This window comes from Numenius arquata, chromosome 8, assembly GCF_964106895.1.
Source record: "Numenius arquata chromosome 8, bNumArq3.hap1.1, whole genome shotgun sequence".
NCBI classification, from domain to species: domain Eukaryota; kingdom Metazoa; phylum Chordata; class Aves; order Charadriiformes; family Scolopacidae; genus Numenius; species Numenius arquata.
In genome coordinates this window covers 49,692,140-49,714,983 of record NC_133583.1, presented here as the reverse complement: position 1 = coordinate 49,714,983, position 22,844 = coordinate 49,692,140, and the positions used below count along the sequence as shown (strand labels likewise).

Below are 22,844 nucleotides of genomic sequence, written 5' to 3'. Positions count from 1 at the left end.
CTGACCCGGAAGCGCCGCTCTCCCGTGGCAACGGGTGGGCGCCGCCATGCAGGTGAGGGGCGCCGGCGCCGGGGCCGGGACCGGGCGCGGGGCCGGGCGCGGCTGCGGCCCGTTCGGGGGCAGCGGGGCGTGGGTGGGCTCGGGAGCGCGGCGGGCCGGGCGGGTGGTGGGGCGGGGAGGCGCCGCAGGCCTGGCCGGGTCGCTGTCAGGGCCTTGCCCGCGGGAGGGAGGCCAGTGCGGCCTGCGGGGCCGGGCCCCGCGTTTCGGTGCCTCCTGCCACGGATGACCCGAGCTCTGCGGGGCTCGTCCTGAGGCGGCGACCAGCGCTGCTGCCGCCTTTTGCCTGGCCCTGGCCGGGGGTGCGGCGGTGATTTCTGCCCGTCCTCGGCTCCTCAGGTCCCCAGGGATTCAAAGCTGCCTTGGGTTGAAGCAGCCCAAGGGTGGGAGATAGAGCTCGCCCCCCCAGCAGCTGGTGCAACTTTCCTGTGCACCAGCGTCCTCTTGCTGCACGGCTGTAGGGTGAGCATGTGTCCAGGTACCTGGGTCCACCTCTTCCTCTCAGCCCTTGCTGCAGCCCTTGGTAAGAGTCGTCAGACCAAAGGTCCGGCTACCCAGCAGCCTGGCTTTGCCACTAGCCAAGAAGCTGATGACCAAAAGAAGTTGTGACAGCAAAATTAGCTATTGATGTCATTCTGTATAAGCTATTGCTTGCACATCCTTTGTGTTTAATAGCCTTGATGAATTTTCATTGATGGAAGAAGGATGTAGTTACTTTTTGAAGCACTGTGAACTTTTAGCATCCATGGTGTCCAATGGAAAAAAGTTGCAGAGGTTAATGACAAGTTAATGGGCTGTAAAGATCCACCTCCTTTGGTTTGTTTGAAACCGCTACCTGCTGGCTTTATGCAAGTCCCCTGGTTTTCCTACCAGAAAAGACAGTGAAAATGGATTATCCTGTAATTCCTTGGCGATAGGGTTTGTTATATTGTCTCTCCTCATTTCAGTCACTTGCATGTACCAGTTTCTTTTCTGTTTTTAATTGCTGCATCTATGGAACTGAAGAATATTCTTGATCATCCTTGATGCCTTTAATTGTACTATATCCTACTAATCCTACTGTATCCCTTTTCAGTCGGAGGACAAGAGTGACATAATATTTGAGATGCAAACGAGGCATTCATTTTTAGGATGACATGATGATGCTTAGTTTTCTGTTGCTTTCCTAATAAATCTTATTATTTAATAAATCTTATTATTACTTTTATTTCCTTGACTGCTTCTTGAGCTTTGGGCCAATGTTTCCATGGGTTACCCTCAGATAATCCTGAGATCTTGTTTCTGAGTGATAACGTTATCAGCTCAGAGAATGTCATTGTGTACAGAAAGTTAGGATTGTTTTTTTTTCCCTCTTTGTTTTGCCACGTGCATTGCTTTACGTTTAACTACTCTGAATTTCACCTTTACCTCTCAGTTGCTCCATATCAGGAGGTCCTTCCGCAACTCCTCCCATAAGCCCTATCTTTACTACCTTGGGGCAATTTAGTATTGCTAACAAACTTCTTAAAGCACCGCTTGAATATAGCATACGCCTGCAACAAGCACAGCATTCCTTGGAAACACCGGTCAGTCTTATTGCACGCCTGCTTTGCAGTGCTTACATCTGCTTCCAGCTCTTAATAGCTTTGGAGAGAGCCCACGAAAGAAGGAGGCTTGGAGTACGCTGCTGCCGCCACAAGAGCAATGTGTGTGCAACAGGATTTCATTCATCCTCTTGAGGGCTTCTTGAATAAGCACAGGCAATGCGCCAGGTGAATTGTCATAGGTGCATATGCCTGGCACCCCTGCAGTAAAACACTGGCTACCGGCCCAGCTCGTAAAACAGGCATTAGTTAATCTTCTTGCACAAACACAGTGCACCCAAACAGTTGTGGACTCATTTCTTAATTGCACAGGAACTGACTAGTCCCCGCACACGATGGAGGAGAGTGGTTTTATCGCAAGGTGGAACACACAGCAGTCAGCTCCGTGAATCCATTCCATGGACTGGGGATCAAATTTTAACAAAGTTGACTCAGCCATTTCTTCTAAGGCGGTTAAGTGAAGTGAAGTCTGATCAGTGACTTTTACTACAAAAAACCTTTATAAGTCTTCTCAGACTACAAATAAAATAGAATAATTTTGTGTGCTTGTGAACATGGAAGATAGCTGGTAATCTCTCCAGTGAAGGTCACACCGGTCCAGTGTATTTAAACAGAACAACAAACTCAATAGCAAGCATGCCAACAGCCTGAGTCACTCTATCTGCTTTCCCAATCGGCATTCCCTTTCTATTATTTGACTGCTTTGTCCCACCCTCCTCAGGGATTATTATTGTACAGTTCTTGACTTACACGAACAGTTCATTAGGGATGGGACTTTAATTATATTTTGCGCAATACTGTAGTATGAATAAGTTAGAGTAGATAAGATTCTAAAGGGTTTTTGCAAGAGTCAAGGATATGCCTTGGTGTCTTTGGCAACAGAACCCCTGTCCTGACACTTTGTCTGTCACCATCCTCCCTCACCCAGGGATGTCGGTGGATGTAATCCAGAGCAAAAGGCAGGAGGTGATGTGTGCATGTGTCGGTATGTCCAGTCTCTGTCACGGCAGGGTCTCCCGCAGCCAGCGAGGCACGAGCAGAATGGGAGCTGCCAGTTTCTTTAGCAGCTGGAAGTGGCACTTGGGCAGGAAGAAAGTAAAGAATGAGGTGAAGGGCAGAAACTGGAGTCTTTAAGCCATGGACCTGATACTCATTTTGCAAAGGACTGTTTTGGATGAAGACATCTGCTGTCAGAAAAGGTTAAGGGAATGTTAATCTGCTTTGAGCTGGATTAGTTTAAATGGCTCACAAAGGTGGCATGAGCTAAATTTGATGACTTTTCCTGATGTGGTAAAAAGCAGATGTAAGTGATAATGTCTTCACTACACTTATCAAGATCTTAAAGAGGACAGCTAGCCAAGGTTTTGTCTCAGGTATAAGTCTCTTGCCTAACTGTTCTGGCCCAAGGGGAAGGGATCAACTTGAAATCATAGGATTTTGATCTCCAGAGTCTCTGTTTGCTTTCCCTGTAAAGGAGACTTTCTGTTGGAGAGATTGGACTATGGATGCATATGTGTGGATCCACAACACCTTGGGAAGGTGTTAAGCTTTGTCCTCATCCCTTGTCTTTCTTGCCTTTTTGTAGAGAGAGGAGAAGCAGCTGGAGCTGACCCTGGAGGCACTCATCAGTCAGGTGGCCGACCTGAAGAACTCCTTGGTCAGTTTTATCTACAAGCTGGAGAACGAGTATGACCGACTCACATGGTAAGGTGTCTCACAGAGCTGGGGGCGCTGTCAATCATTGCTGAAGCTGTTCCAGACTCAGCTCAAACTATAATTAAAAACCACTAGCCTGTTGTCAATAGGTTTAAATTTGCTTTTCACATTTCTGCTGGAGGAACCACTACATGTCTTCCACCAGAAAACCAGCTGAAATCCATTGGTTTCATGCTGTATAGTAATAGAGTCATGCTAACACCTTTTAATCTAGACTCGTTATGAGAACTAGATTTGCATCTGCAGTGACTGGAAGCTTCTTGGACAAAATATCGTAGAAAGCCACATACACTATAAAATGAGCAATGGTTCTTTCTGCATTTCTTGACCTTTCTGGCTTTTTCTGACTCTGGTATAAACTGACCTGTAGCGTTTTTTTAGTTCTGCATGTTTTACCAGAGAGTTTGAGAGACGTGCAAGGTGGCATTTTCTTCCTGATGAAGCATAAAGATGTTATAGCTACAGCTTAATAAACTATACAGTATCTTAGACAGTGTCTGCCACTGCAGCAGCTTCACAGGCAGTTAACAGTTATAGTTAATGTTGCAGAAGGCAGGTGAGGCAATGAATCCCCCAGAGTGAGCCAGCTGAAGGGGGCCTCCTTGACAAGATTATCAGTTATTTTGTTTCATTATTACTTAGTCTGGATAGCCAGGCTATAAATACTGACTCTCCTGGCTGTTCTGCTTAGGAGTTAAATTGTTTCTCAGACCTTGCTCTAGAATTGCACTGGGAGAGTTAGTGATAAGGCAACGTGTATGATACTGAAATCCCAAACAACTGCCCCTTCCAGTGGTACTGCTTGTAATGTCCCTGAGCTGTTTGCAGCAGGGACTGGCATTTGTCCACACCTGCACATTCAGCCCTAGGTTTTACTGCTTACTGTCTGGAGTAGACTGATTTGGGCAGTAATAGTGTTATTTCCTCACTTTTCTGCCATTTGAGTGAGGAAGAGATAAAAGCCATCTGAGGCATCTCTTTCCATGTCCTGTCCTCTTTATTTGTTTTCCCAGGCCTTCAGTTCTGGACAGCTTTGCATTGCTCTCAGGGCAGCTGAACACCTTGAATAAAGTGCTAAAGCATGAGAAGACCCCGCTATTGCGAAACCAGGTTATCATACCCCTAGTGCTGTCTCCAGACCGCGATGAGGAGATCATGGTATGGAACTTTCCTCTGAGTGTTGGCCCTGGAGTATGAGAAAATGCTTCTGTATCTGCTCCAGCTTGGCATTCCTCATGCTTGGTGTTCCTCAGCTGTGTGTGTAGGGAAAGAAAACCTGGGAGCTGGTTTGCTGGGGGGCTTTCACCTACAAACACTTGCACTGGATACACTTTACAGGAGGTGTTCCTGTTCATAAATACGTTATTTTCATGATGTTGGGGCTGAAAGAGAGAGTGTCTTGTGTAACTGGGAGGTCTCCTTGCAAGCTCCTGGCATCCTCTGCTGTAGCTGTGCTGTTTCTGTCAGACATCTGCATCTAGATTTGCTGTTTGTCGTCTGACCAACGTGGGGTGTGTTACAGAACCTCCAGTGTGTGCTGGCAATGTTTATTCTCTGCTTGAGTGAGAAAATGTTTGAACTGATCAAGGTCATGCAGGTGAGATTGCACTAGAGACCCCCATGGGTTGCTCTAACTAAACAGGCACAGTGCAAATTCCTAGACAAATTGTTGAAACTTCCTGATGGTCTCCAGATCATGGTGTCCCCGCAGCATGCTACTAGCTTGTTCCAGCTCTGATCTTGAGCTGTCTGAATGCTGGGCTGGAGGAGGAGGCTCTGAGTGTGCCTTGTCCATCTATTGCAGCGGCAGACAGAAGGACGTGTGCCCGTGTTCAGCCATGAGGTCGTGCCTGACCATCTTCGAACTAAGCCCGACCCTGAGGTGGAGGAGCAGGAGAAGCAGCTGATCACAGATGCAGCTCGAATTAGCCCTGATGTGGCACAGGTAGGTGAAGAAGAGTTTGATTCTTCTGCTTCTTAGTCCTAGGGCACAAAATGCCCTTTAACTCCGTTTCCTTCACCCTTCCATCTGACAGTTTTCTTTTTTTGCTGTGTCCTTTTCTGTCTGAGATTTCTCCAGCTGACCCTAGCTGAGGTTTGGTTTCCTCCACAGTTTCACAAACCAGGGGTATCCAGCCCGCTGGCTGTTTACAAGAGGTGCCATCAGACCAGCCGGAGAAAGGCGAAGGCTGTCCCATCCCCATAGTGCCCTCCTGCATGCATTAGCGCTGGGCTTTTCTAGGCTCTGCTGCAAAATGCTTATGTTTGGTTACACAGACCCTGGGCAAAGAAAGCTTGTTCGTTTACCGTGCTGACTTGTACTGAGTTGGGGGTATCCTGGTGGTTTCTGATGGTTTTCATTTTGCAGAAACAGATCCAAAGTCTGAACAAAATGTGCTCAAATCTGCTGGAGAAAATCAGTAAGGAGGAGCGTGAATCTGAAAGTGGAGGTATGTCACTGAGGTGGAAGTGAGCTACAGGGTCCAAGCAGTAGGCTTGAGAGAGTAGTGGCCAAATAGGTAAATCAGAGGGCCTAAAGCATGGGAAATGCAGATGAGCAGCATAGATGAAATCATTCCAGAAGATGCAAAATTGGCTGTCCTGGAGCCCCCTGATTTGAAAAGGGGTCCTGTGGGTGCGATGTGTTCTACTTGTGTGACCTATGTATGGCAGAAAGCATGCATTCCAGCCCTTTGCCATATCCCCCTTTGAGAAGGTGGTAGGTATTTACCAAGAAAACATCCCAATCAACTTGGATTAATAAAAATAGCTGTGGAAATGCAGTGGCAGTGAAAGGGAAATCCCCTAGCTACGTTCAGACTGAGTCCATGATGTGTTTTTTGGCAGGCTTTTCTGTGACGTCGTCTAGATGATGGCTGCTTCAGTCCTTGTTGCCTACCATAGGATTCAGCATGGAAGAGCCTTTAGTGGGAACATTCTCATGGGCATGGAGGAATTGGCTCCCTCTGTCCTCCTTCCCTGAGCAGCATATGTCCTGCTCTCAGTGGAGAAGCTCTTGGTCGCCACTGACTCTGGATTTTGCAGCTTCTTTGACATTGCTGAGACTTTTGTAGGACAGGTTATTAGAGGCTGATCTCTACTACATGCCCCAAAATAGCAGAAAAGTAAATTCAGGACAAGCTATGCTACTTTTTAGACTTGATTGCTAAAATGCTCCAAAATCACTTCTTTTTCTACAGGTTTACGACAGAACAAGCAGACTTTCAATCCAGCAGATACCAATGCACTGGTAGCAGCTGTGGCCTTTGGGAAAGGATTGTCAAACCGGAGACCCCCTGGCTCTGGAGGATCTGTCCAGTCAGGTCAACCAGGAGCTGGTGCCATCATTGCAGGTGCTTCAGGCATGCAGCAGGTCCCAATGTCGGGTGCACCAGCTCAGCAGCAGCCAATGCTGGCAGGAGTGCAGATGGCACAAGCAGGACAGCCAGGTAAATAAGTTGCATATCTGAGAGGAACTGAAATGCAGGGAGCAAGAAGGACAAATGCAGATGTAGAGATCCATGCCCAGTCACCTTTTAGATACAACTGAGTAAGAGGTTGCTTTCTGGCCTTAATAACATGAGTCAGGTTGTAACAGTGGAGTAATACCTGCTTAAAATTGGCTCAGAGGTTGAAATGGATCCCAGCCATCCAGCTTCAGCTTCTTAACTCACACTGCAATACCGTTTTAGTAACAGACTTAGTGCCATAGGAATCAATATGGAGAGAGACCACAGCGTCATTTTGCAGGGATCTGTGCTGGGGGTTTTGCTGTCACATTTTAGGTGTGGGTAGGCAATAAAGTTGAAAAGTTTGAGGAGTTATTTAAGGTAAGAAAAAAACAAAAGCTGTCTGTAAAGAGTGACAGGAGGATTTCATATACGAAGTGACTTCACTTAATAATAGTAGATTACATTTGTATTAAATATAAAGTGAAAAACGTAGGCATATTGACATTACATGTCAAACACCTGAACTAGTTACTTGTATTTGGGAAATAGATACATGATGTAGCAGTTCTGTGAAGACATTAATTGGATGTTCAGTTGGGACAAAAATGCAAACCAAATGTTAGGAATTATTAGAAAAGGAACAGAGAAACAGAGGATATTATTAGGCCATTGTATAAATCCATTGGGCACCCACACCTGCACTATCATATGCAGTTCTGATCTCGTCTCTGCTACTGGGGACAGCTTTGGGGTAGGGAGAAGAAAATATGGAAGCCTATAACATCCCAAATTGTTTATAGCAGGTGAATGGGGAATGATTGTTCACTGATTCCACAGTACAGAAGGATCGATGAAAGTGCACTATCAGCTTGTAGATTCAGAACAAAAGGGAGATACTTTTCTGAATACTGAATAATTACACCGTGGAGCACCTTGCCAAATGTGCGATAAGTAGATAAAATTTATATGGGATGGAAAAGTAAGTAGGTAAATTTCTGGATGAAAAATCAGTCAACAGCTAATTCTAGAGATACCATCTCTGGCTCCCAAGTCCCCGAGCCACAATATGTTAGAAGCTGAGGGAGTATTCTGCAGAGGTATCACTGCAGGCTTGCCCTGTGCTGGTATTCCTCCTTAAATGTCCTCTGCTGTCAGGAATAGGTTTGGCCTGGGGGACCTACAGGCCTAACCCTGTACTGTCATTCTTATGTTCATGTTAATTGAGATTTTGGATATCGGATATCCTAATTGGTATTTTCTTGCCTGTATAATGACTGTTGTTCAGAAATGAACTTGAGCAACAGTATTAATCCTAAGTTAATTATGCATTTATGTAAGAGTTAGAAAGTCATTTCCACTGTGATTTGGAAACAAAGAAGGCACCTGTGATTTCTGGCTGCATACCCACAAACACTGTCTGCAGGATGGGAAGACAGTCGCTTCTGCACATCAAGCAGAGTGCGCTGGTAACAAGAGCACTTGTCCAGCCAGTGTTACCGGGAAGTTCCCTTTTGATAAGAGCAGCTATACTGGGTTTCGCCAAAGGTCAGTCGCACTATCCTGGTTTTGATAGTGCCCATAGCTAAGGCTGATAGAATATAAGAACAAGGTATGTTCTGACAGCAGTTGTTGTTTAGGGATTTTAAGCCAAAGTTTGGTTTGAGACCAGGGGGTATAGCAGCCATGAATTTCTGCAGTTCCTTTTTGAATTACAATTTTGACTTCTACAACACCTATGGCAATGTCCCACAACTTCATTGCATGTTTTGCTTAAAAAAATTTTCCTTTTTATGTTTAAAACTTTTGCCTGATAATTTTATTGCATGTTTCCTTTTTGCCCGTGTTGTGAGAAGTGGTGAATAATCATTCCTCAGTTAATTTCTCCATACTAGTTCTCATTTTTCCAAAGTCTGTCATGCCCTCCTCCCTTTGTCTGTCTCTTTTCTTCCCAGCTAATGAGTCCTATTCTGTTTAATATGTCTTTGTGTGAAAATTAAAATATGTCTTGGACCATCCTTGTTACTCTTACCTGCACCTTTTCTGGTTGTTGTCAAGACTGGGAACACCAGAACCACTCACAGTATTCCAGATGTGGGTGAACCGTACAGTCCTGTTCACTCTTCCTTTTGGAGTAATGTCTAATAGCATTTGTCTGCTGATAGTTAGCACTGAAGTGATATCAGATTGCCTGCCAGTTCATTGCAGGCAGTGACCCGCTTTGGATCTGTTTGAGAAAGTTTAATAATTTTTATTCTTTTAGCCATTTGCTCATCAAATCTTCTCTTGTCCTGCTGCAGTACAGTTTTAATTTTCAGAAGTTGTCCTTTTTTCTGTTCCAATTTGAACACATGTTCCACTTTCTGAAGGAGTGTTCTTTGAACATCCCTCTGTGCTGCTCTTTAATCACTTTTTGTTTATTTTTCTGATCAATTTAGTTTTGTCTAGCACTGTACACTGCGAGTACAACATCTTTGAACACACTCCCATGTGTGATTGGTATCAGCAAAGAGTAATAATGCCCAAGAGGCGGATGTGGTTAAGAGAAATTAAGAGATCTGAGAGAGGCTTAGTAATTTAAATATACACCCTGACTATAAATAATTCTACATGGAAGGGGATACAGGTTCTTGTGTTTGCCTGTCTGAAATGAAAGTGGAGATCAGCCTGGGTACTTCTGTGAGTGCTGCTGCCAGCAACTTCTGTAAGACTGGAGTCCCACACTTTTGTAGGACCCTCCTGACAAAGAGAAAGGTTTATTTAAGATGGAACAAGGATAGAATTTGAAGGGATAGCAGGGGGACACAGAAATCATCAAGGAAATTTCTCAACAGAAAAATGCCAATTTGTAGAAGAGATTGATTGTGTTAGGTCAGAAGCTGGAAGATGCTGTAGCAGGTAAGCCTAGTGTGGTACCTGGAGTGGAAAAGGAAAAGCCCAGACAGGGTTGCTGTGAGTCTTGCATGCTCCTGAGCAAATGTCCTCTCATATAGCCGATTTTGCATTGCTTTTTCTTTTTTCTCTCTCCAGGCAAAATGCCAAGTGGCATAAAAACAAACATCAAATCTGCCTCAATGCATCCATATCAGAGATGAGCTGAGATGAACCAGACCCAGGGATCAACAGTTACCAACATTGTTCCTGCTGCAGCCACCACACCTGGATTCCTTGTAGGACTTCCATGTCCCTTCATGTATCCACACACCAAATCCAGGGAGATAGGGGTTATGAGGCCCTTCTCTGAGTTTTATTTAGCGCTGGGTGGCTTGTGTGGAGCTGCTAGTGGCCATGTCTCCTGGACACAAGTACTTCTCTGTTCAGTCAGAGCAGAGGACTTCGCTTCTGGTATTGATCCCATCTTCAGGTCTGGGCTGGAGAACAACTACCCTTTCCTGATACAGAATCTGAAGATGTGCACAGAGCACTCTGTTCCTTGTTTCTGCTTGTTCACTGCTTTCTTTACTCCCGCTTGTTGAATAAAGACCTCGTTATGCATGCTGTGAGACACAGGTGTCCATCTCCCAGGTCATAAGGACTCTCATTTTCCTTTGGGTAAGGCTACAGGACAGCTCCAATCTAAAATACACAGGAAAAGTTGGAGGCTGAGTGCTGGAGCTCCAGGCTTATGTGTAAAGAGCTGTTATAAAGTGAGTCAGCAGGGTACAAACATAAGCAGTAAACATCTTGTTCATTGTAAACCCATTATGACTATTCCCCAGAAAGCAAAATACTGGGAAAGACTGTTACAAGGCCCACAGCAAGAAGGCAGTATTTCAGGAACAGAAGCACAGGGCTTTTGTATTCTGATGCTGCTGCAAATCCCAGCTGGATCTGATTTCACTTCCATAGTTCTCCGCTTCTGTGTCTCCTATAAAGTTGCTGAGCTACTTCGGGATTAATCCGTCACTTCAGAGAGGTATTTCAATCTGCTCAGTACTGTGGCACCTCTGAATCGGCCAGGCTGTGAGGTCTGGCCCATTTCTCTTTGGAAGTGGGCATTGTGAAGCCATCCCTGTTCTACTTTCTGCCTTTGAGCTCTAACATATAATCTGCCTAATGAAAGATTCCTCTGAGAATAAAGGGTGGGGACACATGCCCACAGAGCATGTCACTACATACAGCGCTATCCTAAAGACTGTATGGTTAGGATGGTTATCCTGCCTCTTGCTGCTCTTGCCTGGACTTCCCTTTCGACTTGTGGTGAAAGCCAGCGCTGTGTTTTGCTCAATAGCATCTGTCAGCAATCTTACGGGTGAGGAAATCTCCACTCAGCAGATACAGCCTGCAGCTGCTCCTGTGCCGCTTGCCTCTGAGCTAATCGGATCCAGCTTATTTGTGGAGGCTGCAGGCTTTCTCCCAAAACAAAACCTGCCACAAAGCCGTGACTGGGGCAGTCACCGACCCATTTTGATGTGCAGGCCCTTGAAAAGCACTGAGCTGGGAAGTAGAAAGTTGAGCTGGAAGCACAAGCAGCTTGTACGATAAGCAAAGCTGCTCCATTACGAATGAACCCAGTGACGTGTCTGCAATGGCACTGGCCCAGCTGGGCGGACAGGGTTGCTTTTTGCTCCCGATGAACGTGGAACTCCTGGCTCTCTCAGAGCTGCTGACTGCAGTGGGGAGCTGATGTGAAGGCCGGGGTGCACTGCTGGCTCGGGTGTGAGGGTCTTGTGCAGTGCCTGGAGCCTGATGGCAGGGGATTTGGAGCCTGCAGGGCAATGGGCTGAGCACCGTGAGGACGGCTGTTCCCTGCTCTATCTCATGTCCCTGCTTTGGTTGGGAAGGAAGGCAGAAAACTGCCAGAGGAACGTGTCAGATCCCTGGCACTCATCATCCATGGAGCCTCAGCTCTAGGATGCTGCTTCACTTCATCCCCCCATAGTGGCTTCCTTATAAAGCTAAAATCTCCCAGCGCAGGAACGCCGGGGCCAGCGGCTGGCCGGGGAGATTCGGTCAGCCTGGGACACGGGCAGAGCGTGGCTGCCTGCTACCCACGCTAACCTGGCTCTCCGAAAACGCCTCCAGTGGGGCAGGCCAGACCTTTCACACACTTGGACGGGAGGAAGGGAAATACAGGCAGGGTTTTTTTCCGTAGATTATAGAGCTGGGGAGGCCGGCTAGGCTCGCCAGCGTAACTTCCTGCATGACACAGACTGCCCTGAATTAGTTCTTGTGTAAATTAGAGCACTGTTGTCAGGAAAACAGTTGAACCGATACGTCTCTACTACAGTGTCTGATAGCTTGTTCTAAAGGTTAATTTTCTTACTGCACCTTATATTGAGGCTGCATTTCTTTAATTCCCTTCAAGTTGCTGGATCTTCTCAGCCAGGGAGTGAGCCCCTGAGAGAGGAGTCAGATATTATGATCAAGCTTTCCTTATCCTTTCTTACGATAAACGGAACTGATGAAAGTCCCTTTTGCTTTAAGGCATATTTTCCATTTTCCACTTCTTGGCTCATGTCCAAATCTTCTTATGCATCTGTGTCCTTTGGGACACTGGACTAGGACTCGCTATTCTAATTGTGGGAATGGGAATTTCAAATGCAGAGCGACTTTAACCTCTTATCCAGTCGCTGCCAACGCTTGAATGTTTAAACAGGGAACAGGCCTTTTACCCATAAAGTCATGGTGGAAATTCACGGTCCACTGCTCGTCACCGTGGCCTGCAAGTCCATCAGGGATTCACCGTTCCCAGTGCACTGTGTCAGAATAAAAGCACAGCCCTGCTGGGTCAGGGCAAAGGCTCGGTCTGTGCCCCACTGTGGCAGGGATCGAGCAGGCAGTCAGGGAAGCACACTATCCCTGCAAGCATGGGATGTGCTGCCACGCTGAGCCCTCAGGGATTTTTTCCCTGCCTTGTCCAATACCTTTCTGAACTTGTCTCTTCCCAGTAGGATAATTTCAGCAGGAAGGAGGCTCAGCCCCAGCACAACAGGTACTGCCTGGCTGTCTGGGCCCCAGCTTGGGTGCAGGAGTGTGATGGAGAGCATGGGCACTGGTTTCTTCTGGTCCCTCAAGCCCCACCTCGGTACCAGTCAGGCTCTAGTGCAGAGGATGGACACCTTTCACCATGTGGCTCTGCTGCCCCAGAGATCCCAAGGGCTCCAGATTGCTGCTGTGTCCCCTGCTCCCAGGACAGCATGCTTCACCCGTCATGACTTCGTTTCCTTCCAAGTCATCAGCTTTACACTATTTAGCACTCCCTGATAGAAACACATCCTCAGGGCCAATTCCCCATGGAGCATCTCCTCTGCTGCCTCGCACTTGGCTGGGTCGCCAGAGCTCTTGTTCCTTGATCACACATGCCACTGTACCAGCCAGCTCGCTCTCTGATATTTAAGAGTATGCAGTGCCACAAAAACTATCATGTTAGTTTGACCGGTTTATTGTCTGTAATCCCTGATGATTGGTATTTATATTTCTCTGCTTTAAGTCTTTATCAATACGATCACATATTTTTTGGTCATTATTTTGCATGGGATGACCGTCTTAAGAGACACACCTGTTTACAAGGCCATCCTGTTTACTTTTTTAAAATGCTGGCATAACATCAGCTTGCTGGTTCTCTGGAGCTTCTCCAGGCTTGCTGAATGCCAGCATTAATCGTTTGCATTTTTAAAAACAGATTCATTTATTTATTTTTATTTTGAGTTGCAAGATACCTGGACTGCTGAATTTTTAACACTTGCCTTATGCAACTGTTGTTTAACATCTTCCTGAGTTACTGTTAGACTGGAAAGCATTTCACCCTTGTGACAGGAATGCTTCATCTGGCTTCCTCCCAAATGCAGGAGCGAGATATTTATTGCCTTTCCTTCCTGCCCAGCTATCTGCAGCCCATACGTGCATCCAGCCGTGCCGGGTGGTGTTCGTAGCCTGTCCTGCTGCTGCCCTGGGCCAGCTGGTCTCTGGAAGCCGTGAAGCTCGGCGTGGTGCCACCACTTCCCTGTATCTCTCTGCGTCCACCGATCAGCACGACTAACATCTGCCATGTGTTTGTTCGCTTGTCCCGTCCTCCCCAAGTGGAGATGTGCACACAGGTGGTGTCCTTTGTTTTAAAAAGAAAAACATAACACTTTTTTTTGTTTTTTTTAACCTACAGATCTTTTAAGTGTGTGAGTGTCATTAAGCCTTTACAGTGGAGGTGAATTACGTAAGGTGTGAGGGAAGACCTGACCGAGAAGATCAGGGGGACAGCTAAGGGAGGAGAGCCTCTGCAGTTCTCAGCTAAGGCAGGGTCTCGGCATGGGCTGGGGGTCTGGTTTCCATCCTCCTGCTAGGATGAGACTTTTCTGACAGAAACATCTGGGACCAAAGGAGAAGTCTTCTGGTGGTTGGGTTGGGGGAGCCTGAGCGCTTTTTTATGCTAAGAAGCAACGTAACAGGTTATGTGCTGCCAAAAGCTAATAAGCCAAGTTTTGCATCTGCATTGCACCCAAAGCAGCTTCACCTGCAGCTCACAGAGGACAGACAAATACAGAAACAGCATCAAAACATGTCTCTGAGCCGGCCATTGAAAAGCTCAGAAACTGCTTGAAAGTTAAAGGCACAAACGGAGATAAAACAGCCAAGTGGTGGAAGCAGAAACCCCGGGTTGGCTCTCTGCTTTCCCCTGGGCTCCTCCATGAGCTTGGTGGCCCCTGGAGAGCCAGAGCATGTCTACGTGACAGCTGGTGCCTACAAAGGAAGATACAGGCACTTTGGAAAAATCCCATAGAGCTCCTCCTTCCAACTGAGTGCAATAAATCTTCATCTCTCCTGGAAGTAAAATGTGACCACTTTGTATCTCACATAGATGCTGTGGTACTGAAAGTACATGCTCCACAGTTTATTTATTGTCCTTATGATACTGTTGCTGTCTGGCTGGATCCATGAACCTTGCCTTGGTGGAAACCTGCACTTGGGAATTAATGAAAACCTTCTGCAATTTCCTCAGGGGTAACCCTGTACATGAGGAAGCACATAAGAGTAATGCAAAGTGTGCTGGCTGGCTCCTCTGAAGGAAAAGCTTTTGTCTATTTTTTTTCCCAGTGTGTGTTTTTTAAAGAAAGGAAATTACTGCATGTATTTTTCTGATCAAGACGCATATTTTCCAAAGTGAGGGGATCAAGAGCTGTGGTTCCTGCAGCAGCTATCTTGTCAGTGCTGCTCAGATTCTGTCACTGATTTGCCTGCTTGCTGTAAGGCTTCTCCCTTTGCTACCGTCGTGTCCAAGCAGTTTCTGCATGGAATTAGCAATGGTGCTGAGGTCCTGTTTGGCACAGCAGCTCCTTTCCTCTGAGTGAAGACTGTGCCCGAGGGTCCTTTTGCATTATCTTTTCATTGAGTGTTTGTTGGCCATGCTTTGAGCCAGAGGGGCATCATTGCTGTCTGGGGGTGTTATTTTGAAGCTGTAGTGTTTCCCAGGATGTTCCTCTCCTGAACCCAGACCTCCCCCTTCTATACGTATTACCAGGTGGCCTTGGTGGGACGTGTCTGTTGCCCACTGCCACATGCTAGTCCTGGGCTCTGCCTGCCCTGGCCAGCAGCATGGAGGTGTGCTGCTCCCACGGGAACTGGACTTTGAAGTGTGTGGTGGATGTTTACATGGAGTTTATTTTTGGTACTGATGCAGTCCTGAAGTCAGGGTCCTGCTGTGTGGGATGGGAGAGATGGCTCTTGTCTCCTGCTCTGCTGCAGCAGCGTGGCGGGATTTCAAAGCACTGCCTAAAGAGCTAATGGCAGTAGCTAATACAGGACGGGTTTGTATCCCCCCTGAGAAATGCATTCTGCGTAAGTGGGGCCAAGGAGCCATAATTTTGACTGTCTCCTTTTTTGTATATTTAGGTTCCCATGGGCATCGCAGCGATAGAAACAGCCACAGTCATCATCATCATTGTAGTGCAGCCCGTTTTGTTCCAGTCAGCGGAACAACGCACCAGGTCGTGACTCGATTGCATGGGGCTCTGGGGGGGCACACATCATGTGCAGCCCCACAACGCAGAGCTCAGGTCTGGGCAGGGAGCTGGGCAGCACGGGGCTGCTGGCAGGAGGAGCTGGGCAGCAGGATCCGCAGCCCTGGGCTGCCAAAGCCCCACAGCAGCTGCTGAGCCAGGAACGACTTATATGAAGCCTCTGTGGGTGCGCCCACCATCGCTCTTAACCATTTGTATTTACTCACATAGGGAATAAAAAAAATAGGGATTAATAGGAATGCTCCAACCCACGTTTTGAGCACGAAGCTCCCTCTCCTTTGTTTCTTTGTGTCCTGTGCTCCCTGCTGTGTCTTGCTGGAGCTTAAATGCAAGATGCTTGTCTCCATACGCAGTGCAGGCTTGAGGGCATCCAAGGAGGCTTGTGATGTTCACCATCAACAACACTTTTTGCAGAAAGGAGGCCACTATGTTCTCCACCCGCTATCTCGGAGCAGTTTACTGCATATCTCTGTTTCCCTCCTGGTTATATCTGTTCCTTCAAGAGCGGACAGTTGTTCCTGGCTATCTGGGAGAAACACTCGGGGAGCAGCCCCTCGCCGTGGGAGCTTCCCCACTGCTCTCTCCCCTGCCCCCATACTCCTTGGAGCTGCCAGGCACGTGTGGGAGCCCACGGCAGGACCTGCCACGAGTTCTCTTATCCCTCAATTTCCTTCTCCTCCCCACCCACCCTGGGTCTCAGGACATGCACAACGCCAGAGGAGGACCTGAGAAGCAGAGAAGATGCCAGGCATGCTGGGGAGGACGGCAGCCACTGGGGAGCAGGCAGTGTCCCCCACTAGCCTGCAGCCCGGATGGGCAAGCGAAGCTCAGCCCCGGCTGGAGCTAAAACACGGCCTCATTTCACGGCAAAACAATCCCTCTTTGTGAGGCCTGTTCTCCCAGAACAATCCTCAGCTCTGACAATGTCCTTTCTGTGGCTTAGTCCCTGCAGAGCAACCAGCAGCGTGCTCAGCCTGTCACCTGGCAGCTTGCACCAGCCCCTGCCCACAGCCCTGCTGCCCCATGGCCGAGGTGCAGCACCTGGGACCCCCGGCCTGGACAGCCTCTGCTCAGGACTCTGTGGCCACTTCAGGTCAAGGCAAATTCTTCCCAGGAAAGTCTCCAGCAAAGCCTGGAGCACTTGGGAAGGGTTTTTCTTCTGGCTTTGTTGGCTCCACGGAGTGGCATGGCGCCGCCGCTGCACTACAGGTTAGGAGGACAGCCCTGGGACGCAGTTGTGGAGCGTGGCGTGTGGGTGTCAAGTCACCAAATCTGACTGTAATCCCAACTGCCTGCCGGGGGTGGAGAAGTCACCCGGCTTTGCCAAGCTGCTCTCTCAGGCTCCAGGCAGTCTGGGGCAGGTTTCCGAGGTTGATCAACTCCTATGGGCTCTAAATCATGGAGATAAAATGAAATGGCTTCAGATAGAAAGGGAGATTCCCGGGATCAGCAGGACCAGGGCTTTCTCATCACTTGCATTTTCTCTCTTGAGGAGCATGTGCCCATGGAACAGCTTTGAAACCTCCCTGAGAAGTGGCAGATTTCAGGTCCCTACTAGAGACAGAGCTCACAGAACTGCTGTTGACCTTCTGCCACAGCATGCTGCCCGTGGAGAGTCACAAACGCTCGCGCTGGTCTTGGACTGCTCTGCTTGGACTCCTGTTGTGCTGCCTGTGTTCAAGACCCCAAACCTCCTGACCCTTTCCAGCTTCCCATTAGCCTGTTGTGGGCCTTGAGCTGGCTCTGCTGTGCCTGCTGACATGCAGAATCACTGAAGAACAGGCTTTTCCAGGCTTTTAGTCTCCATGAGCACCTTGCTCTGGCCACGGCTCTGCTGCCTGTTCCCCACCCAGGATTTGTGTGGATTTGGAACAAGCACTGTTATTCCATAAGGTTATCCTATAGGCCACAGGAACAAATAGGGATACTTCAGCAGGTCAGGAGCGGGCTGAGACTTCTGGCGTGTCCGTGGAGGGGTGACGTTGCCAGGCCACAGCGGTGGGTGTCAGGGCTCACTCCAGGAGAGGCTGCTGGCTTTTATGCAGCTGATAAAGAATTCTTGTCCTGGCAGGGAACCGCAGTCATGCGTGCTGCCCACCCCGGCTGGCAGGCAAAGTCCAGCAACTAAACACAGCAGGGTGAAAGTCTGCCATCAAAGCATCTGTGCTCCAGCGCACCACCACGGTGCCTGCAACCTTCCAGGTGATGCTTCCACCTTCCCTTTTATTTCATGGTATGCTTTTTCCAGGTGGTGTTTTAAAGTAAAACTACAGCATCATGTTACAGCAGGGATTTCAGCAGGGTCATTTCGTGCCTGCTGGCTACAGAATTGTTGTGAGTTGCTTCCTGGTAGCTTGAGGGGCTTCTAGGGACTTCAGATTCCAGGAAGGATGGTATTTCTTCTGGCTGAAGGGGAAGAGGGCAACACTGACAGCGATGGGGTAATTGGCCTTTACTGCCAGGATGATGTAATCAGCATTAAATAACAGACAAAAGTTTGCACAAGATGAGCCACTTAATGTTGATATCAACTGTGGAAGGAGGCAGCACATCAGCCTGAGCTTAGCAAAGCACGTGTGATGGGGCATGGCCTATCTGCCCATCTCCATTTGCTGAAATCGCAAACTGACACTACAGCACTTAATGGTCCTTCAGGCTCGGAGTAGTGTCATCTGTCTCCACTTTTAGCAGCCATGAAAGCCGTGTTTTATTCCCTCAGTATAGACAGAGGTGGTGTAGGAGCATTTCCTGTATATTTTGTGGTTATCAGCATAATCAACTTGCCATTTTTTTGTCACGGAGTCCCAGAGAAGGTGTGGTGCAACAATGTGTGGTTGATAGTGCTTCAGGGTCTAACCTCGGGAGAAAGGGAGAAGGGTTAAACAGCATTAGAGCCAATTTACATGCAGTGTTTTTATCTGATCACATGCAAAATTGCTGGCTTTTCAGGATTAAACAGAAAAGGATGGGAGGATCTGGAAATCCTTTTTTCACCCCCCAAGTATAATAAGGTAGGTGAATTTGCTAGCTATGTACGTCAAATACATTACTGCAAAATTACAGGGCCAAGTGCATATATGTTTAATTTCACTACATTCATTTGGTCCTTTTATTATCTTTTAGATCTTTCAAGTTGAATAATGTCAATGTTTTTGCCACAAAAACCTCACAATTCATTTTTTCAGTATTTAAAAAAAATAAATTCATAGTTATAAATTCAGTGAATAGGAGATAATCAGAAAGATATTGTAGTTTCCAGGATTTTCAGTGAATTTCTCTTTGACATAAAAACTGAGAAACTGAGCACCTGGAGGGCCTGAAACTCCCCTTTTCCCACCCAGCTGCACGATGATCCTAAGCCACGCTTCAAGACTGGCACCAGAAAAGGTACCAGCACCTCACATCACATGCAAAAGAAATTATTAATCCTTAAGGTCATAACCTTTCATTGAACTTCATTCCTTTTTCATTGCTTAGTTCCTCCAGACCTTCCCATCTGATAATTTTGATAATCCTCTGCACTGATGATGGCTTCCATCTTTGTGCCTTCAGCAAGTTAACATTAGTGCAAGCCTGCTTTTTGCACCAAGACAGAGCAACAAGGAGAAAGAGAGGAGCACCTGGCTCTGCAAGAAGCAAGGAGAAAGCAGAAAGTGGAAGGAACAACAGAAAGGAGGAGTGCAGAGACTCACACCCACCTCCATCTGATCGGATCTCCGTGTTGGGAAGGATCAGCGAGACTCTCACTAAAGCTACAGTGGAAATGGTGTGTTGTTCTCCAGGATAAGCAACGGAGGAAGGAGCTTAACTTGTCCCAGACTGGAGCCTGGCACAGCCCAGGCTGCTGCGACTGAGAGCACAACAGCTGGGCTGTTTCCTGAATTGCAGGTGAAGAGTTAATGACCCGCAGGGCTTTGCCCGCTGCAGGAGTGGTTGGTGCAGGAAGGGCACCCTCGTGTAGGCGTGTGACACCACCACCTCTGGTTCGGCAGTCCAGACTGTGGTCAGAGCCACACGCTTGGCTGGCTGCAAACAGCTTCTCTCCCAGATTGCGGGTCACACAGGGCAGGATTCAAGATGGAAGCAGAAGATTATCCATTTATAAAAGTCTCTCTCCAGACACTTTGGGAACATCCGGCTGTACACGATGGGTCACATCGCTCACCCTCACCTCCCTTATTTTTGAGGGATTTTCTTTGCTACGTGTGCTTGTGCTGCCCTGCTTCCAAAGAGGCCAGAAGGCAGAAACCTAGATCCACAACACACAGCAGATTGCTGGAGGACTGTCCCCAAGGGTGAGGAGGGTGGACACTCTGCATTACCCCCCGCAGTGAGCTGTAGCTGGGCCAATGCTGTGCTGGATCCACTTGCCTGCAGCCAGGGTGCTCACACCAGCTGGAGCTCCTGCCCAGGCTACTGCAGCTCGAGGGATGTGGTGGGAAGGGGGAACACCGAGGAAATGCAGACACCTGCTGAGCATAAGCAGTGAGAAAAAAAAGCAGATCTGCAGACAAGGGTAACCCATCAAAGCAAGTGAGCATGAAAATAAAAACAAACTAATAGAGGAGAAATAAAATGGAAAAATATATTTGATGTGTTGGAGAATTAAGGAGAGAAACAGAAGATGCGGTAGCAAGGGAAAACCAAAGAGCAAATACCCCACAGGGAAAATGGTGGAGACAGCAGACGCAACAGAGAGCAAGACTCCAGGACCGAGAGAGAGGGGAAAGAAATTGCATTCAGAGCAGAAGAAAAAGAGAGTGACCTGGAAATTTATTCCAACAGCAGGAAGAGGCTGGGCTGTGCAATTTGGGGCTTATTGTTAGAGCCTGACAAGCCTGCCAGCAAGGGTGGATCCAGAGGAAAGAAGGCATGCTTGGAGAAAACTATGAGATGTGGGATACAAGGTGGAAAGCACCTAGCAAGGAGTGGGAAGGAATCCACTGGTGATCTCTCATTTCATGGCAAACGACATACCAAGATTTCCTCTGATTTGGACCCCGAATCAACTAAAAATAGATTAATGGTACAAAATAAAAGGAGAACAAACAAGAAGTGAAGAATAGCAAACAAGGCTGATGCCTATACTTAACAAGGGAGGAAGAGCGATCGAGACAGCTGCAGGCCTGTCAGTCTGATGTTAATAGCATTCAATTAAAGACTAACTCAGTGCATGGACAGGAAATGGAAAGTGGGATAAAATACGGTCTCTTATGTCTGACTAACCTGATTGATAGTTAAAAAAAACTTTCCATAAAGCTGTGTGGACTCCAGGGAAGGAGCTGGGAACCTTGGGACCAACTGGGAACCTTGGTAGATGTTGGGGCAGAAACGAGCACAGGAATTTCATGTGGGAAGGAGTGGTTAAGGTCAAGATGAAAGCAGAGCCTGGTGAAAGGGAGCATATCAGGACACAAAGAAGTTTATTACTGTAACCTTCAATCCTACTTTGTAGATGTTCTTATAAACTGATTGCCTTAAGGACTGGCACAAATAGTAGGTGTAATCTGATGAAATTAGAATGTGTGGTGCATTGGTATTGTAGGGGAATGTAAAGAACACTGTACCACGATAAAAAGGCATGAAAGTCCCCAGGAGTGTAGTTCTTTACCTCATTTGGGAGACTTCGTGAGCTGCAAGCACTTGAAGAAGAGGAGTTACAGGAGTAACTGGCCACAGAGTGACTCTGAGCTATCACTGCAAAGCAGAACTAAGAAGGGTGAATGCAGCCCTGGCTGTACCCAGACTGGGAATTATCACCAGATGAGCATAAAGTCTGCGACCACTCCTGGTCACTCGTCTTCAGGAGAGGGAACTTGAACTGCAGCATGGCCAAGAGAGTTACCATGGCATTTGGTGCAGGGACCGGCTGGCTAGTAAGAAAATGCTGGAAAAACTTGTTTAGTCTTCCGTGTAATGGCTGAGAGAGAGATGATTGCTGTCTACAAATACATTGGAGCATAAATATCAAGGCAAGGACCTATGTGAGATAAAAGACAATGTTGGCACAGGAACAAATGGATGTTAACTGGCCGTACATCAAATTAAGGTGGAAATGAGAAGGTGATTCCTAACAATTAGCACAGTGAATTCTGAAACCGCCTTCAGATCAGACGAGCGCGAGTCAAAGCCCAGCCACTTTTCAAGATGGCGCTTGATAAGTCTGTGAAGACAACAGAGGATGGTGCTGGAAACAGTACGCAGTCGGGCTTCTCTCTGGGGTGTCCTGTCCTGTTTCCAAACGTTGGCAGTAGCTGCTGTGGTGCCATTGGGAAAAAAAAAAAAAAAAAGGTGCATATGTGCCACTTGTTATTGATCTGTAGCTGGTTGTTTCCTAAAAGTGCAAGATTGAAAGAGTCCACCTAAACCATCCAAGTTAGGGGTTTCCCGTTGATGCTGAGCTCTTATGAAGGTGCGTGCACCGCCACTTACGAGCGGCCAGGATGCAGGTGATGACCCTGGCTTTGCCTGGCCTCTCTGCCCACCATGCTGCTGCTTCGCCTGCTAGGGTGGACTGGGGCCACCACGGGGGAACCCGCAGGACTGGGACTCTCCTTTGTAATGGATGTCGAGGCATCATTGGACTCAGACAGGACCGACTCCACCTCACCACCACCAGAGAAAGCAGAGGTCGGTGCGAGAGTGACGCCAGGGCCTTCTTTCTGCCATTTCCCTCATGCCCTCACCACCACCCTCCAACCAACCCTCCACACTCCGTCCAGACCCTGCCCAAGCCCGCAGCGTTTTCCCAGCCATTTTCCATTTTTTTCCCCTCCTGTTCCTGCCCCTTCACCTCCTTGGCCTCCGCAGGCAGCCGCCTCGCCCCTAAAAATCAGCCAAAACTGCCCCAAAAAAACTGCACGCGCCCCCCCCACCCCGCAAATGTCAGGGAGCTGCGCAGCCCTGGCCCTTGACGCGCTGCCGGCGTGGGCGTGGCTAAGAATGGGGGGGCCGCGACGCCAGCCTCGATTGGCCTCTGGGGGTCGAGCTCCGCCCTGTGGGCGGAGCTCGACCCCCAGAGGCCAATCGGCAGCGGCGGGGGGGGTAGGGCGGCACTATTTAAGGGCGGAGGCAGCGGTGGTGGC

General features: G+C 48.0%; 1 protein-coding gene across 1 annotated transcript; it reads left to right on the top strand.

Annotated features, from left to right (window-relative positions):
* Positions 1-30: 30 nt before the first annotated feature.
* MED8 (mediator complex subunit 8) lies at positions 31-10,310 on the top strand. The gene is made up of 7 exons (XM_074152314.1): positions 31-52; positions 3,226-3,344; positions 4,370-4,514; positions 5,161-5,301; positions 5,725-5,806; positions 6,557-6,805; positions 9,836-10,310. The coding sequence occupies exons 1-7, from the start codon at positions 47-49 to the stop codon at positions 9,898-9,900; spliced, it is 807 nt and encodes a 268-aa protein (XP_074008415.1). The 5' UTR covers positions 31-46; the 3' UTR covers positions 9,901-10,310.
* Positions 10,311-22,844: the final 12,534 nt, after the last annotated feature.